The sequence below is a fragment of the Temnothorax longispinosus genome, chromosome 2 (assembly GCF_030848805.1).
Source record: "Temnothorax longispinosus isolate EJ_2023e chromosome 2, Tlon_JGU_v1, whole genome shotgun sequence".
Lineage (NCBI taxonomy): Eukaryota > Metazoa > Arthropoda > Insecta > Hymenoptera > Formicidae > Temnothorax > Temnothorax longispinosus.
The window spans coordinates 9,719,308-9,736,210 of NC_092359.1; the positions used below are offsets into that span (position 1 = coordinate 9,719,308).

Below are 16,903 nucleotides of genomic sequence, written 5' to 3' on the forward strand. Positions count from 1 at the left end.
TCAAAGTTTTCGCATTCGCTCGCCGCTACAAGGAAACTTTAAGTTTTCGCGCTTAATTTAAGTTTGCATATTACGCCCAGCAACAAAATATCAATTAATTCTTGCGAAACTCGTAGCCCGTCCGCAAACATCATCTCTCTTATCTGTCCATCGAGATGTATCATAAATCACGAATTTCGTATCTACGCGCATCTAGCTTCTGTGTGTACCTGATATATTAAAAATAAATTCCCTCTCCCTCTCTCTTTCTTATACTCTCTCTGACAATTACTCGCTACCCGTCTACCCTACGAAAAATCACGTAGTAAAGTTCCTCGTGTACCAATTAATCTTCGCTCGACGATCAACAATTTCTCTTTGCTCTAAAATTGTTGCATAAACACGCAACAATTTTAACGCTTCATCGATAACCGCCGTTTCTTTTCATTTTAGTAATTCTGAGATCGTTAATCATGCAGTTTTTTTTAAATTTAGTAATTCTAAAATCCGTGCATAATTATGCACGTTATTTTGCAATTTACGGAGTTTCGCTTCTCCGCGCGCTCGAGCTCGAGCGAAAAAATGATCTCTCGCGCGTTAAAAATTCCGAGTGCCGCCCCTTGAAGTAGCTTTTCGATCTGTATACAGCTGGATTCAGGGGCCAATCCCGGATTTATTTCCGCAAAAAGCAAAAGATTGGTATTCATATCAGAGAATACACTTCGAAGGTAAGCGGCTTTCTGTGTAAGTAAGAATGGAGTAAGGTACTCACGTTAGCGGTGTCGTCGAGTTTCCGCTTCCACGCATCGCTACGTTCGATTAAAGCGTTCCACTGCTCGGAAAGTTTATTCACTTCGCGGCGAATGCTCCGCGTCAATTCGCGCGCCTGCTCCTCGGCGCTTCGGTATCCCCTGGAATCACCGTCCAATTCTCTGCCTGCTATAGAAAAGACAAATAAAAAATAAACCGTTAAACGTTTTTCCCCAAAACAAACCTGCAAAGCTCTAGTTTTTATTCCGCTTCCAGACTTTCGTTATTTTACAAGTGTATTGTTTCAAATGGATGAAATATCAAATTTCTGAGTTTCAAAATATTGAAAAAATATGATCGCGCGTACATTCCTATGCGGCAAAATTCCTCTTTGTGGCCACGTCCCTAACATAATATTACTCTGCATCAAAGTCGTTAAGTAACAAATAGACCAAAGATCACATTTTTCCGACTTGACTTTACGGTCTGTTAAAATACGAGCGTGTTATATTCGTCGAAGAAACGAAGAGATCGAGTCGAGCGAATTGATAAAAAATAACACGCGCCTCTTTCCTGATTTCTCAACACTGTCGATCGATAAATTCATGCGGCGCGATGATTAAATGCTGATGCGCAGAATGAATCGCGGCGAAGACCAGCTGGGGAATATCGCGAACATAAATCAACATAACACACGGTAGATAGGGAGCCAGCGAGAGGGCATATATAGGTACGGCGTCACCGTTATCAATGCTAAACATGCATATAAAAACTGTCCACCGCATGATACGATGCGTGATTCATAGGACAATTAATTCCCGGGATAGGCTTGGGATAACTCGAGCTCGCGCCGTTTCTGCTTTTCGTTACGCGTGAAGTTCCGGATGGCGTAGAAAAAAACACATAAAAGGGTTCCTTGTGAATCTCGTTGGATGCCAGTAATCCACGCGCTACCTCGACATTTTTACGGGTTTCCAGCGAGATACGCGCAGTAAATCACGCGATAAAGGCGCGTCGATGATATTAAAAGATGGGTAAAACGATTTGGTCAGAACGGGACACGTCGTCAGGCGCGGCCGTGATTATCTTTCGCGTCACGACGGCATTTGATCGGTCAATCTAGGAAACGGTTTAATGGATGACAAGCCGCGGAAAAGCGCGGTGCATGTCTGCCGCGCGTGCGGAAAATGAGAGCAGTTTGTTGCGATAACTATACGCGCATATGTCGCATTATGCTTACGCAGACACGCACGTGTCATTTCTGCGCGCACGACACATTTGTAATAATTGATAGTTATGTTATTTCGATGACACAAATAAAAATTGCAGGTAAAAAGTTGCTTCACAATCCTCTTACAAACTTTTTTTTGTCGCGAATATTCCATCTGTCGAAAGGAACGTTAAAAACTAAATTAATTCGTTTGGCAACTTTATCGTTTTTCGTATCATCGATATATATTTCAAAATAGATTTCAATTCAAGAAAAATCAACCACTAACCACGGTCGAGAAATTTACGTTGCCTTTTAAATCTTTCAATTTTTTTATAAATGCGATTTTCAGAGTTTTAGATGATAAAATTTATCGGGGACGCCCATGACCGTTTTTCCTGGTAGATAGATAACTCGGTGCTCACTATCGAGCCGTCATCCAAAAGGCGGCAAAACTCGGCGCGGTACTAAAGAAATCGAAGGGATAGAGAAGCTTTTTATTTCGTATCTCCGAACGATTTAAGCTACTCCCGATAAGAGAAATGCGCGCGATCTACGCGTTTTCTTTCTACGCCATCGGATCCACCGATCTCCCTCGCCGAGATCGACATGTCAAATGAAACCGTCACGTCGGATTGGTGATGCAGCTTCTCTCCGATGCAAGAGGGGTGGCGGTGTCGAAAAGCTGGAACGACCGCGGTAGACAACAAGACGAACCAAACGAAAAAGAACGTCTCCGAAAGTAGTCTGTTGAACGAATTGAATTAGGCGACCGTGCTCTTCGTCTCTCTCAAGCCATCTATTCAACAGTTGACGCTCTACTTTCCGGGCACGTACGCCACTAGTTTATCTAACTCTCACTCCCTGACTTCCCGCTCTCGTCTCCATCCACATCTCCGGAATGTCTCGCTAATTCTTTCCTCCATCGCCGCGGCGTTTAGATTTTTCAAGAAGTGGGAAATGGATGACTACGAAAGTAACGGCGAGATTCTCCAGAGGAGCGGAGCGTAAATTCTGTTGCTTCTAACGAGCCATATATGAATAAAAATATATAAAAACGATCTGTACGAAATGCAAAACTTTCATTCTATTTCGCGTATTAGCAAACTGTATTGTAATACGTAGTAACAGTAACGGTCGAAAGTTTTCGGCTCAAGGATATAAAAATGAGTTGAAAAAATAAATCAACCATTTTTATTTTTTAATATAGTCACTTTTTATTTCAATATTTTTTATTTTTTTATATCCTTGGGCTGGAAACTTTCGGCCCTACGTAGCTCACAATATCAATTGACTCATTTTATGATTTATCTATATCATTATTTAAATATCACTGAATAATGAGTATAATATAATACAAACAATAATGTTCATTTATTTAGTTTTAAAAATTATTTTCTGACAGTTTAATATCTTCATGAATAAAATATATACGTCATTCAAAACAGTTACGAGATTATTTTTCTTTAAAAGTCTATAATGATATATAAAGATATTTGATGTCTTGAAAATTCCTTTTAACGTCCAAGTTTTATTTTTAGCACACAGAAGCTTTTTCATCAACAGAATTCGATCTACAGAATTATTCAAGGCAGTGATTTTCTGAGCAATATAATTAAAGAATTCTGTTCTATTTAACAAAACCTGATAATGTTAGAGAATTATACATATTCCTATAGCTACGACAATCGACATTAAAAAAAGACAAAACGGTTTTCGGTCAACTATTTCTATCTGACCAATCAATCAGAAAGAAATTATTGACGCGCGCGTTCTAGTAAGACGTATAATCAAATTGTTTTCAATTCGTGGACGTAACTATAGAGATGTATGCAAAGTCTAAAAATAGACAATCCGGAAAAGATGATCAAAAATCTAATTTTTCAGACAAAAAGGATTTAATCTATCTTGATAGAAGAAACACATCAAAAAGATTTTTCATCAAACCTTCATTTACTTATAAATTATTATAAAATAACGACCCAAATATTTTATTTTATTGTGAGATGTTTCGAGATATAAAATAGTAAATTCGACCTCCGAAGCTAACGGGAATAAAAGACAGTTGGTCGATGAGCTTCGCGCGAGGGTCCGAAATTCCGGCTATGCTCCGATCGGGGGTCGCGAACCCTCGTTCGCGGATAATCTATATCCCGACGAGTTCAACGTTCAACGTCGATATTGTATAATCCGGCCTTACGGCGTGCGCGATGTTATTCTGCCAGAAATTTATCGACGTCGGCCGGCCTAGTTACACTCGATGCCGCGCACGTTTCGCGAAACGTGACTACCTACGGAATGAGTGAAATCGCGCGCGGCCGTCGTCGGAGTTGCCCGCTCGCAGGAGCCGTTCCACGTTATTGGGATCGAATCCGTTCTACGCAGAGCGAAGCTATCGTTATGGTTATTCCGGATATCTTACGTCGGATATTACACGCGGCATGGTGAATGACAATGACTGCAGCCGAAAGCCGCGGTATAGTTATTTGTGTAACAAGTGAGGTAAGATGAAAATTCCCGGGTGCGGTTACCGCACCCGGGAATTTTCATCTTTACACACGGCTTACACTCCCTATTTTATGTTGCAAGTGCCTGGAAAGTGGTTTATCACGCACGCGTAGCGTGCGTAATGGGGCACTTTCCATGCACGTGTTGCATAATACCATATACCTATACACGAATGAATAATGTTGGTGTATCGCTTCATACATATAAGATTCGTTCTGAATGTTTTACATTAATTATTTTCAAATTTGTATCTAGCCTAATTTTTATATACTTCAACAAAATCGTTCTCTGAATATGTGAAGCGATACACCAACTCGTTCGCGATTTAGACGAGGAAGTGATTGTCTTGTTATGTTAATATCATAGATATAGGTACCTATAATATGAATTTACGATATTGAAAACAATATAATAAAATGTGTGATAAATAGTATAATTTTTATAAAACACGCTGACACGCGATATATTTTATGATCGTGGACGTTTGAATAAAGTACGAAATGTACCTATTGCAGATATGATTGAATATACCTATTTGTTAATAAATTTAGAAAATATTGCTGTAGAAATTTATATACATTTTCTGTCTGATATTTAATCTTATTTAATTCATTCAATTCTTCCTAAAATATTCTGGAAATTAGATAATTTATATACACATTTAAGAATAGTGTATGATTGTAAATAATATGATTGTAAATATAGATTATTGATTCTGATAGTATATTAATCTCACAATATTGATATAACATCACATTGAATACAGACTGTTATAAACACGATGATAGCATTGACAAACGAATTTGCGCGAATACGGTTCGAGTAATTAGATCACGTTTTGACGGAGACTAATGAACTTACCGTCAAAACTTGCTTAAATTATCACCAGTTGTTACGGTTTGTTTGGTTTGGCTATTTCGATATTTTGCGTCAATCGCGCGTTATTCCGATAAACGATAATAACTATCGTTCATTGACGTAAATGTATGTTCATTCAAAATGTATCGAATAATATTCTAATGAAGATTAACGAACGATTCGCATATCATTAATTGCATACGCAAATACCAATAATCTCTCCTCGTTATTTATCGTTATTTCTCGTTATCGAAAAATACACAGGACTGCAATAGAAACATCGTACGAATGTTTTCACTGATTCCATAAACATTCGGTTATTAGTAATCGATTGAAACATAAAAGAAATTGGAAACTTTACTCTTATTTGAAAGTCGAGTTTGTTAGTAGCAACCGCGTTCAAAATGTGCTATTGCGCAATAAATATTTCTTATTGGCTATTGGATTTATAAAGCAAGAGAGAGAAAGGGAGAGAAAGAGAGAGAAACGATGACATAAGATCAGGTCGTGCTTTCCTCTGGGATTTCAGTAAATTTCACCTACAAGTTTCCGGTTCCCCCTCAGGGACATCTCTCCTAAAGCTCCCTATCCATCGGTACCGATGTACTGCGATACTTCTAATTCAATTGAAAACCCCACGTGACTCACGACGGAGTTACGTTTATCTAGCTGAAGTAAACTTTTTTCTAGCCGATACAGCACAAATAATCGTGCAGTCAGAAAAAAATTAAATAAACGCATTGTAAATATATTTATTAATACAATTGGAGGATTTTTAAACAATAAATAAAACAGATCTTATATATGATTCTCAATTAAGTAGACATCACAATTCATGTCATTTTCGGTCGAGCTGGATCTTGATAACCTAATAATAATAATACTTTTGTATGAATTCTGCATATCTTTTCCGCAACTCAGCAAATTGCGCATCGATTATTTGTCTGTCTTGAAACGCAGTTCTCCGTTAGAACAGTGAATCCACATACTTTAAACCGATTAATCGATTTAACTTTTGACGCTAATAAGTATCCTTTTTAAATTATTGTAAAGAATTTATTGCGAAAACTGTCACTTCAGTGAGGTTTGTACCTGGGCCCGGCCTTTCTTCAAACCGTGACGAGCATCTTTACCAATTTGATCACTGAACCATGTGGCGATACTTATCGCAATAACTGATAAATATAAAGGGAAACACCTTTTGTTTCAGAAGATGTAAATAAACAATAATTATTGATTTTTCAACCGATAAAAAGCACAGAAACAGGCAAGGAAACCAAGAGTATTTTTCATCAAATCTATATTACTTCATGTAATGTATATAGATTACACGTGTATAAGATTTAATTCGCGATATCCGAAAACGTATATAAAATTATTGGAAATGAAATCTCCGCGCATTAAATTGAAGAATAAATCAAAGAAATCGAATTCACCTCGATGTATTATTTAGTGTTTCCCTTCACCCTTTCTGTTCTTCCTCAATCAGAGACGATGTAATATGAATAAAACATCTCGTCTAAATTTTACAACTTTTGGAGTTGCTGATACAGAACGAAAACTGGAAAGTGTACACTTGTGACTAATTTCGAAACCCTTCATATCGATTCTCGATAGAGTTGCATCAGTTGCATTAACACCAGAAGTTTTATTTCAGAATCGAATATTTGAAATTATATTACGATAAAATATGATATCACATAAAAAGAGAATTGTTTGCAATAGTTACATAAAAAACACCTGTATAACGTACATTGTACGTACATTGTATACATTGTATAAAGGATTATCTCTCGATATAAATAACAAAAAGAAAATTGTAAATGGAAAATTAAAGCTAACATTTTTAATACATGTACATTTTCAACGAAATATAGGATTTTTCTCACGTAACTTATTAAAACGTATCTTTATATATAGTTGAAAATAATTAATGATCATAATATTAAATCTTCAAATCTCACACACATTGGAGTTTATTCATTTTTTAATTACGTTTTAATACTAAAATATAAATTTTAATTGATGGGAATTTTTGGGTTTCGCGTAGTGATGGGATTAAGTATCTTACAAGCAGATTCGAATTTGTTAGCGTAGTTTCGAACTCTGATTATTTCGAAAAATAAAAGCAATATTTCAAGTATACTCAAACCTGGACGAAATAAGTTCGAATCCTCTATGAGTATCTCGAAAACTAAGAATGTTACTTCCAAGTAGACATACACACAAATATCTTTTCATTAAGTAGTAAAGATTCGATTCGTTACGACAAACTACTTATTATAAGTACATTTCAAATCCTGCAGGCCACTCATTCTAAAAATTTGAAACTAATTAACTAATCAGAATTTGATTACTTCGCAAGTATAATGTATGAAACATTATTTCTTATAAATATTCGAATCTAAGAAAATAAAACTTGATTATTAAATTTGATTCGGAATTTTAAGTACGTATTGAACTTGATCTCATCTCTAGTTCCGCACTTAGTTCTGTATGTATTTTTGTATTTTCATGCATTCCTCTACGTTCATATATTTTCATACAGTAGATCAAAAAAGTATTTGCACACCTAGTTTTCTTACAATAACTTTATTACAAAATACTTTTTTTGATCCATTGTATGTACATTCTGCATTCTGTATATTCGCTTACTACGTGAACGTGTCTTTGTTATTTCGTCAGTCGCTTACCAGAGCTGCAAATGGGCAAAGAAAGCTTGAAAGCCTAAGAAGAAAAGAAAGTTGAGACAAATATATGAGGACGGAGAGTTAAGTTTGAGTTGCTCGACGTGCGATAGAATAGTTCCACTTTCTTTCCTCTTTTTTCTTTTTAGATTTTATTTATCGGCCTATCGCGATTTTCCCCACGCTACCCTCATTATTGTTTTTTCTTTGAAGGCTTATGATTGATACGCGGAGGATTATTTCTCACTGTGCAAATTCACAAATAAACATAATTCTCGTATCTCGCATCAGATATCTATCCGGGTTTTCTTAATATTTGCGCTTTCGGCGAGGTGGGATTATGTAAATGAAATATTCAGAGCGTCGCAGTTATACGCGTTCCTTGCCCTTGCCGCGCTTGAAAAGGGAGCGACAGTAAAGAATGAAGCTCGTTTCTGGTCTCGCGGGTTAGGTTGCAGAACCGGGAGAAGAAAAAGAAAGAAAAACGCAAAATATTTCTCAGTGGCCTTTCAGTCTGGAAATCCCAGTGCAAGCACAATCGGCAGTTGTTCTTAGATTCTTGCCGCGCGGCATGAAATTCTCAGCTGGCGCGGAAATTCACGGAAGGTAAAATGTGTGAATTATTAAAACGCAATTCGCAAGTTTATACGCCGGGAAAGAGAAAGGTTAAATGAAATTTTTCTTATATTCGCGACAAGATCAACTGATCATCCGTGTTCGCTGCAATACACGTAAGATTTTATTAATCTCGGCAAAATATCGATAGTTCAGAGAGAGGGAAATGTGAATTTTCTTCCAATCGCTTCAGTAGTCGATTCCTTCATATCGTCCACATGAAATATTTTCTAATATTATATATATATTACATGTTATATTAAAAACCGAGAGAATTAATTTTGAACATTAGTAAGTATCTTCTTGCAGACTCGAAGTAACGTTACCGAGAATAATCATTGATAGCAAGACAATGGTAGTAATATCAATTCGTTAATTATCAAACGGGAGGTATAAACAAAGAAAAGGAGAATTCTGTGCTCTCTTCCAAACCGATAAATCGGCGAGATAGGCCGAGATAGACTCGAGATTATTGCCTCTCTTCCCGGAAATTGATATGAATAATAAGAATAAAAATCGCGAATTGTTGAGATATTGAAAGGTACACCACCGCTCTTAATTACCGGGGCCGCACTATCGACGAACTCAGTCTTGCGTTATAAAGTGGTTTCACTAATGATGAACGTACTTGGCCGACTTCCTTTGTTTCTTCGCGAGATGTTTATTCGTATGAGCGAAGTGGACGATATTGGAATCCCGAGCTATTTGATTGTCTCATATAAAAGTAATATTTTAAAAATACCACGAAAGAACGCCACGAGAAAATCAATCATAGTAAAAAGTAAAAATAATCAACATCAATACAATTCCACTTTCATGAAACATGTTTCTATTCTTTTAAGTATTTTTATCACTTTTGAAAAGTTGCTTGAAGTACCTACCTAATATATCACGTATCATAAAATTTTTTATTTTTTTCGCTTTTCCGTGAAATAGATTAAAGAACAAAGAAATACAATTTGTGTGTAATTCAACTAATTCATAACGTACCTTCGGAGTCCGATGTGTCCGACAGCGGAGGCTCATTGGCGATGTACTGGCGGCCGCTCAGCAAATTGTTCTCCACGACCGGCCGTTTGTCCTCCAGCTGCCTCCTGAAGCCACGATGGTCGTCCTGTGAAGGAGACGCGTAAATCGTGAAACAAAAATAACGAGACAAGGAGCATCGGTGTCTGGTGCAGTGCCAAGTTTTCTCTTGGCATTCAACTCTTCGCCGAGGAGAGAGGCCTCAAGAAATTAGCCCTTTCGACTAAATTCATCTGTCTGCAGTGACAGGTAGAGTAGAATAATGCCAATATTGATGGATATATAATAGTGATGATATCGTCATCGCTATCATTATTTTCGGCAGTATAATTTCTTAAAAGTTCTATTACTATATATCAATTAATTTAATAAATAAAGCAACTAATAAGAAAAGCAGAGACATATGTATGAAAATAAAAGTAAATAGGTATTGCACAAAAGAAAATATAATTATTTAATGCTTGATTTTTAAAGATATTCGTTATACACACAGCACACATGTTAATTATAAGTTAATAATGAGATATTATATTATATAATGGAGAAATTTAATTCAAATAATAAAACATTCTTGATGAAGATGCGATACCGTCAAACACTGCTGCATCGTGCAGAGATATTAACATGTACGTTCGTAATTACGTTTGACGAGGACATTATGCAGCGAGGTTGAAAATTAGCCCGCTGCAGTCGGCGAGAAGAACTCGAGTGGGTAAAAAGGCACTCTTACAATATTGCGCGCCCGCTAGTTAACGAGATTATCTCTCGTCGTTCGCGGAGTTGTGGATTTGCTGCTAGCAAGACGCCACGGATCTTTTCGTCGCGCGTCGAGAGACGCCCAGATGGCATGTTCGCGTCAAGTTTCCTTTTTTATATCGCTATACGGGAAGAAAATTCATCGCAAGAACGAATTCGTGGAGCAAAGAGACCGTCTTTAACTGCGTCATCTGAGTAAAGGATTTTCTTGTTTTCACGATTGCGTTTGCAAATATGATTGACGGTTCTCGTTAGCTTCATTCGACATTTATATTTCGTAACAATACAATAAATTAAATGAATTCGCGTCTTGTTTTTCAAGTCTCGATGTCTTTCGGGTGATTTTTCTTTTTGATTTTTTAACGCGTGCTGCAGTAGGCACTCTGTGTCACCGCTGACAAAAAACAGTTATTTTTTGAAGAATAAAATCACATATTTCTTTAGAAGCGTAAGTCTGTCTGTGCTTTTACAAACTGATTGGGAAAATAATGACATGATACATAAAACCATCTCAAAATAAAGATGCAGGTTATGTTATTATTTCCGATTAAATAATTGCATTTTTAAAGGTAATATACAAGCTACTTTCTCTCTCTCTCTTTCATTGTGATTTAACTCGCTACTTATCACCATATATTTAACATTAATCGAGAATTTGCAAAGACAATCTTGAAGAAGTCTTGAAGACAGTCTTGAAGATATAATATGTCAGAAGATAATGCACATTGCGTATTGTTAAATTAGATTGTTAAATAAACTGGTAAAATTGTTCTACAAAATAGATTTCACCATATGCAGGCCATTAATCATTTTTATATTTTTCGTCGTTATTTTCTTTCTTTGCTTCCTATTTCGAAGAATGATGACGCGGCGTGCAGTGAGTGATAGAAATCTCATTGCGGTTATTCTTCATTTTTTTTGCTCTCTCGCAATTGTATAGATTTCTCTTCTAAGGCTTTTATATTACAAATAATATAATACGTTTACGTATGAATCATACTTTTCTTACGAATGTATGATTTAATTGCAAAGTGGAATTAAAAACTTTACGGGATAAACAAATTGCAAACGGATTAATTACAAATAATTTTACTCTCATTGTAAATTGTGCGCACAGAAGCGTACGTGCGTGCTTAGCTAGCTCTACGAGTTAAGATTAATGTTAATTAAGAAATTAGAACAATTTAAAGCTGTCCATCCACTTGGACAGTTAAACGTTTTCTAATTGCTTGCAGCAAGACAATTCCCTTATCAATGTGGTTACCATTACGAGAGGTTAATTACGAGGTATATATACAACGTGAGGCAACAATGCGCTGATGCGTATCGCAGTAATATACGAGCATCTGACACTAAGAATCTTCAGCATTTAACTGCTCCCAACAGTTATTGCGTATCTCACCGAGGAGATAAATTATTTCAGAACAATTTTTTAATATACAATTCTCCACGGAGAAAGAATGTCCTTTGTCTGTTATTTTATACTCAGCGCTAAAAAAAAAACAAGTAAAAAGAGATATTCATACGATAAATGATTTAATTATTTCAGAACAGTTTCATTGCAGAATTCTGTGAAAAAGAGACCTCCTTTTCTCATATTTCATGTAGATATTGCGACAAATAATAAAATTATTTTAAATTTAAATGCGTTAAATTTTACGGAGAAAGTAATCCTTCCATTTCTCATTCCCGCGCGACGGAACAAAATAAAAAGGAATTTAGACGATAAATAATCATTTGCCTGACTCATTAATCCTAAATAAGTATGAATCGTTCAATAAATTTTTTCCCGATGGAAGCAAGCTTTCTTTTATTTATGATCTACCCACGTGGACAAATTTCGAATATCAGTCGATACTGTTATCCGTTAGAGAAACGAACGTTAAATATTTCACGAGCTATCGAACGTCGACGGATCTCTCCGTAAACAATTGAGGTAACGTCGCGACGAGAGGTCCGGGCTCTCCAGCAAGCCGAAAGAAACACATCGGCATAAATTCCGAAGGTTGACACTCGGCCAAAGTGCCCGGCCGAAAAATATAACCACCAAGCGTGATCATCCTCGCGCGAAAAGCGAAAATTCCGCAAGGCCGAAACGAAAATACCAATCGGTCGCGCCGAGAAAAAGATAGGCGTCGAAAAATGCACGCTCGAAACCGCGGACGTGTTTCGTCGCGAACCAGCAAAATTCATCGAATTCGCGGGCGCAAATCGATGCGCCTCTCGACGTCGGCCTTCCAACGTAACGTCGGTGGTTTTGATTTATCAACCATATTCGCACACGCGCAAACGAACGAATGAACGAACGAACGAACAAACGAAATGGGCCGCGTGCAAAAGGTGCGTGCGTGAAACGTTTCGTCGTCGTCGTGAACGGCTCGTCGCCGGGACGTGTAACGATGCCGTTTACAGGCGCGCGAGAGTTTACACGACGCGTCCGGGTCTGGGATCGATCCGCGCGCGCGCGCTCGCGAGCGAAATGGAATTTTCAGGACGGTTCTGGCGTAAGAGGAATGGCCGTCGCGCTCGTTACACCGTCGTTGTAACAGCGACTAAATCGCGTGCGATCGGCTTTCATTCCGATTGCGTGGGTGCAGTAAACGGCCTTCTAATTACGCGTCTCTCATTTCGACTTCGATACCGAGATGGGCGCCCGGCTGCGACAGTTTCGATTCCGATCGAGCGAATTCATTTTCCTTCCGCTATTTCGTATTGTAAAAATGATTTCTAACTTTTATTTGAAAATATTGAAACAAAATGTTTATTCTATAATTACGAATCGTATCCAGAACTACGTAGAAAATTAAAAATAGAATTTAATTTATATAACGGCGACTTAGAGGCTTATTCTGTAAACGTTAACGATATCGTTTCGTACTTTGCGCAGCTTTTCTGTGGTATATTATATCTGCGCAAAGCACGTAATGATGTCGTTAACATTTACAGAATAGATCCCTTTAGTCAACTTTTATGCAAAATGTTGTGTGCGAGGTCGAAAGTATTTTAAGTATTACTTGAGAAAATATTTTAACGATATTGTTCATGCTAAAATAGTTATCGATAAAAATGATGTAGATAAAATTAAAGTTTAGCATTGCATTATCGTTGTGTCAACGTGGCATTTATCCTTCTTTGATTTATTAATTGCCTAGAAATAATCTTAGAATTCCTTTAAAACAATATAACGTTCTCAACTGATCTCAAATTTCAAAGTAAATTGATCAATATTATTCAATTCATTCCGATTATTAAAATAATTCTTGGAAACAACGTCAGTTGTAAAATTCAAGAGCTTCTTAAACGTTGATCGCGATATAAATTACTTAAAGTAATTACTCTTATTTTATTATTATATCCGATAATACTTTTCGTTAAGGACGTTCTCCGGTCCTTATACTAGAGAAAATTGATTTTCTTAGGATTTTCTTGAAACTGTGAATATACGTTAATTTAGGTGTGCTTTATGCGTGGTATAAATTTCAGTACCTCTTCCGGTATAAAAAATCAAGATACTGAGCCTCAAAGTTTCAACTTTTACTAATGAAAAGGTTTTCCGGGCCAAACGGTAAGAAATACGAGGTTGGCCAAGAGGACCAAAGTTGCTCCTCTCGTCGAGTTCTATAAGGAAAAAATGCCAAAACTAAAAAAAATTAAATTTTGAAATTTTTTTTGAAGAACGTCCTTAATAAGGCAACTTGTTTTATAAAAAAAAATATGCATAAATAAAAGCTCAACGTTCGTAGTATCATCATAGTGAATTGAAGCATTCGAGAAAAACGCCATGTTCCCAAACGTCAAGCACTAATTAAATTAACAACGTGTAATTAAAATCGCTCGAGGCGAGCGTCCCAGAGTTTTGCATATGGATCCGTTTAGGATATTCACGGAATTATTTAGAATCTCGCGACGCATATGCATGAGGGCAGGATTTATTAATTACCGGCGAATCGTTTAAATTAAATCCGAGTGAAATCGATTTACATTAACCGTACTTTCCCGATACGTGACAATCGACGCATCAAATTTCAAACCGCGGTGATAATCTCGCATAGGACTTCACTTCAATCGTATATATTATTTTTTACTAATAAAGTTGAAGAAAGAGATATATAGTTACTGAGAAAAGTAGACGTGCGAAATGCCGACGGGGTAATGGCCTTAACTGGATCTACGTAGAAGTCGGGACAAACAATTACGCTAAGAAAATCGCTCGGAAACGATTGCAGCCCCATGTTGCAGGGTAAGAATTTAAATTCCGTGCCTAATGCGAACTTGCTGGAATACAAGTAACGCATGTAGCGGGGTGCTTCTTTCGTGTCGTGTAGATCCCAAGGGAGTAAAGGCGATTGTAAATCATTATTACGAATCTAAATCGGCCCTTTAAAACACGAGGAATACCTATATTTCATTTTATATAGTATTTAACAAAGATAATGTGTATGTCACGTGCGGAGAGATATATTTGTTATTGCACTCTCTGTTAAATACACGCACATACAATCGGCAACTACGTTATTCACCTGCATGTATATATAGTTACGATTTAGAAGATATTAAAAAATAAGTTTTCCTATATTAGAAAATTGTTTTTTTTTGTAATATAAAAATAAACTCAAGTATTTGTAGAGAAAGATTTTAAAGAGAGAGTTATTATATTTTACGATTTATTTTGGCAATTGCAATATATTTCTACAAATTTAATTATAATAGTATTATAAAAGAGAATGACAAAAAATTGCTTTCTCTTCCGTTTTAATCTATAAATGCAAAAATATGCACCGTTAAAATATATTCTCTCATTGATTGATTGTGAATTGAATTAATATCATTTTTGTGCTAAATTTCAATGCGATCATATTTACGAGAGGCGCATCTATACCAAGGCAATCGGATGAGTATATGGTTGAGCACCTTACCCTTCCGCCTGAGTAATTAAGGATAATCGATGGCCATTTCCTGGTATTCTCCGGTGTGAGTGACAAATACACACAGATCTAGCCGCACGATAACATCAATGATCTGGTCGAGGGACATGCGGCTTATCACCTCCGTACACTCGGATACTACCTGTATCAATGGTACAGGCGCTTCTGCATGCCGGCAACATGCGTGCTCTAATCTGGATTAATCCAAACTAGTGCACCTTTATACATTGTGGCGCGAAGGATATTCATGCATATATACAGTAACTCACGAAACTGATCAAATCATACCATTGTTACGAATTTCCTTCCCAAATTCATGAATAAATCTGTAGTAAGAAAAAAAGAGAAAGCGAAAAAGAGAGAGAAAGAGAAAGAAAAAGAAAGAAAAGAGATTATAATTATTTGTTCATTTATATGTTATATTGATATTGAAAGATTGTTTTCGTTGATTGCCTTCTTCGAATCAACCCAAACTTCGAGTTATCTGCGATAATTATTGTATGGTACATTTAATCGCGCGCGCGCACGAGCGGTTTCGTGAGTCACTGTATACTCAATTCCAGCCGCACGAAGCATATTCAATTTTTAGAAGAATCTACAGTTAACGGCATAGAAGAAAATAACAGATAACTAAAAACAATATATGTCAAAAGAGTGCTTTAAAACGTGACTATTTATAATAATCTTCAAAAAGTTGATCAATTGTTTTAATGTGTCATAAAAAGGCAACATCTTGTTAAAGAACGTTAAAGATCTCTTAAAATAAACGAAATATTTCTGTCTAATGAGATTTAGTGAACCGGAAATTCATTTAATCAGCAGCGAATTTAGTTGAAGCATTTAGCGCACAATTGACGTAAGAGCAGCGAAGTAATTGAGACTCACGTTTCCATGAGGCGGAATACTCAAACGTGATGAGAATACGTAAATATCCGTATTCCGGATGAGCTGTCGTGTCTCGTAGAGACAGTTGAACACTCGCCCGATAGTGCATGAGTTTATACGTAATTATATTCTATTCGTCCAATCAGTTTGCGAGGAAACTTACGAGCTTCTCGGAGGACGACTGTATGAAATCGATTTTAGATATATAAGTCCTATCCAAGTAACTTGGCTCGAATCCTGAAGTTTCGAAGGATTGATGCTACTGCCGCGAACCAAAGGATGTTAAATGGAGCATGCCCGTCTCCCGAAGATAACGAATAAAATGCTGACGAAAGTACGTCTACAGATTTTACACGGACTAACTGAGGTTCGACGAAGCGGAAGCCAGTGGTAATCTATGCGCGAAACAGCATTCGCGACGACTTGCCTGTTGTTTTTGTAGAGCAGCCACATCGCCGCAAACGGGTCCCAGGCCGGTGAGCTCTGTGTCTTTCCTTATCACCCATTCGATGAGCTCGCGCAACGATAGTAGCAAAGCGTTCCAGTGTTCCGTGTTGCTCTCCAATCGATTTCTGCACAGAAAAAACATGCACGCTTTGTACGCCCAGTATCTAATACATTGGATTCTAAAATACATTCACTGATTGAATACTTCTGAATGCGTTTCTGTTTTTTATTTAATACATATTTATTTTATCTAGATT

The 16,903-nt window shown here is 36.8% G+C and overlaps 1 protein-coding gene across 4 annotated transcripts in view; it reads right to left on the bottom strand.

Moving 5' to 3' along the window:
• Nucleotides 1–16,903, bottom strand: part of LOC139808211 (dystrophin, isoforms A/C/F/G/H) — a 472,682-nt gene that overhangs the window by 70,945 nt on the left and 384,834 nt on the right. For all 4 annotated transcript variants that reach the window (XM_071769944.1, XM_071769943.1, XM_071769945.1 and 1 more), the window contains 3 exons: nt 16,627–16,771; nt 9,598–9,721; nt 752–918 (listed from right to left, as the gene is read on the bottom strand). In XM_071769944.1, coding sequence (XP_071626045.1) covers nt 752–918; nt 9,598–9,721; nt 16,627–16,771 — 436 coding nt within the window. The remainder of the gene's footprint in view (nt 1–751; nt 919–9,597; nt 9,722–16,626; nt 16,772–16,903) is intronic.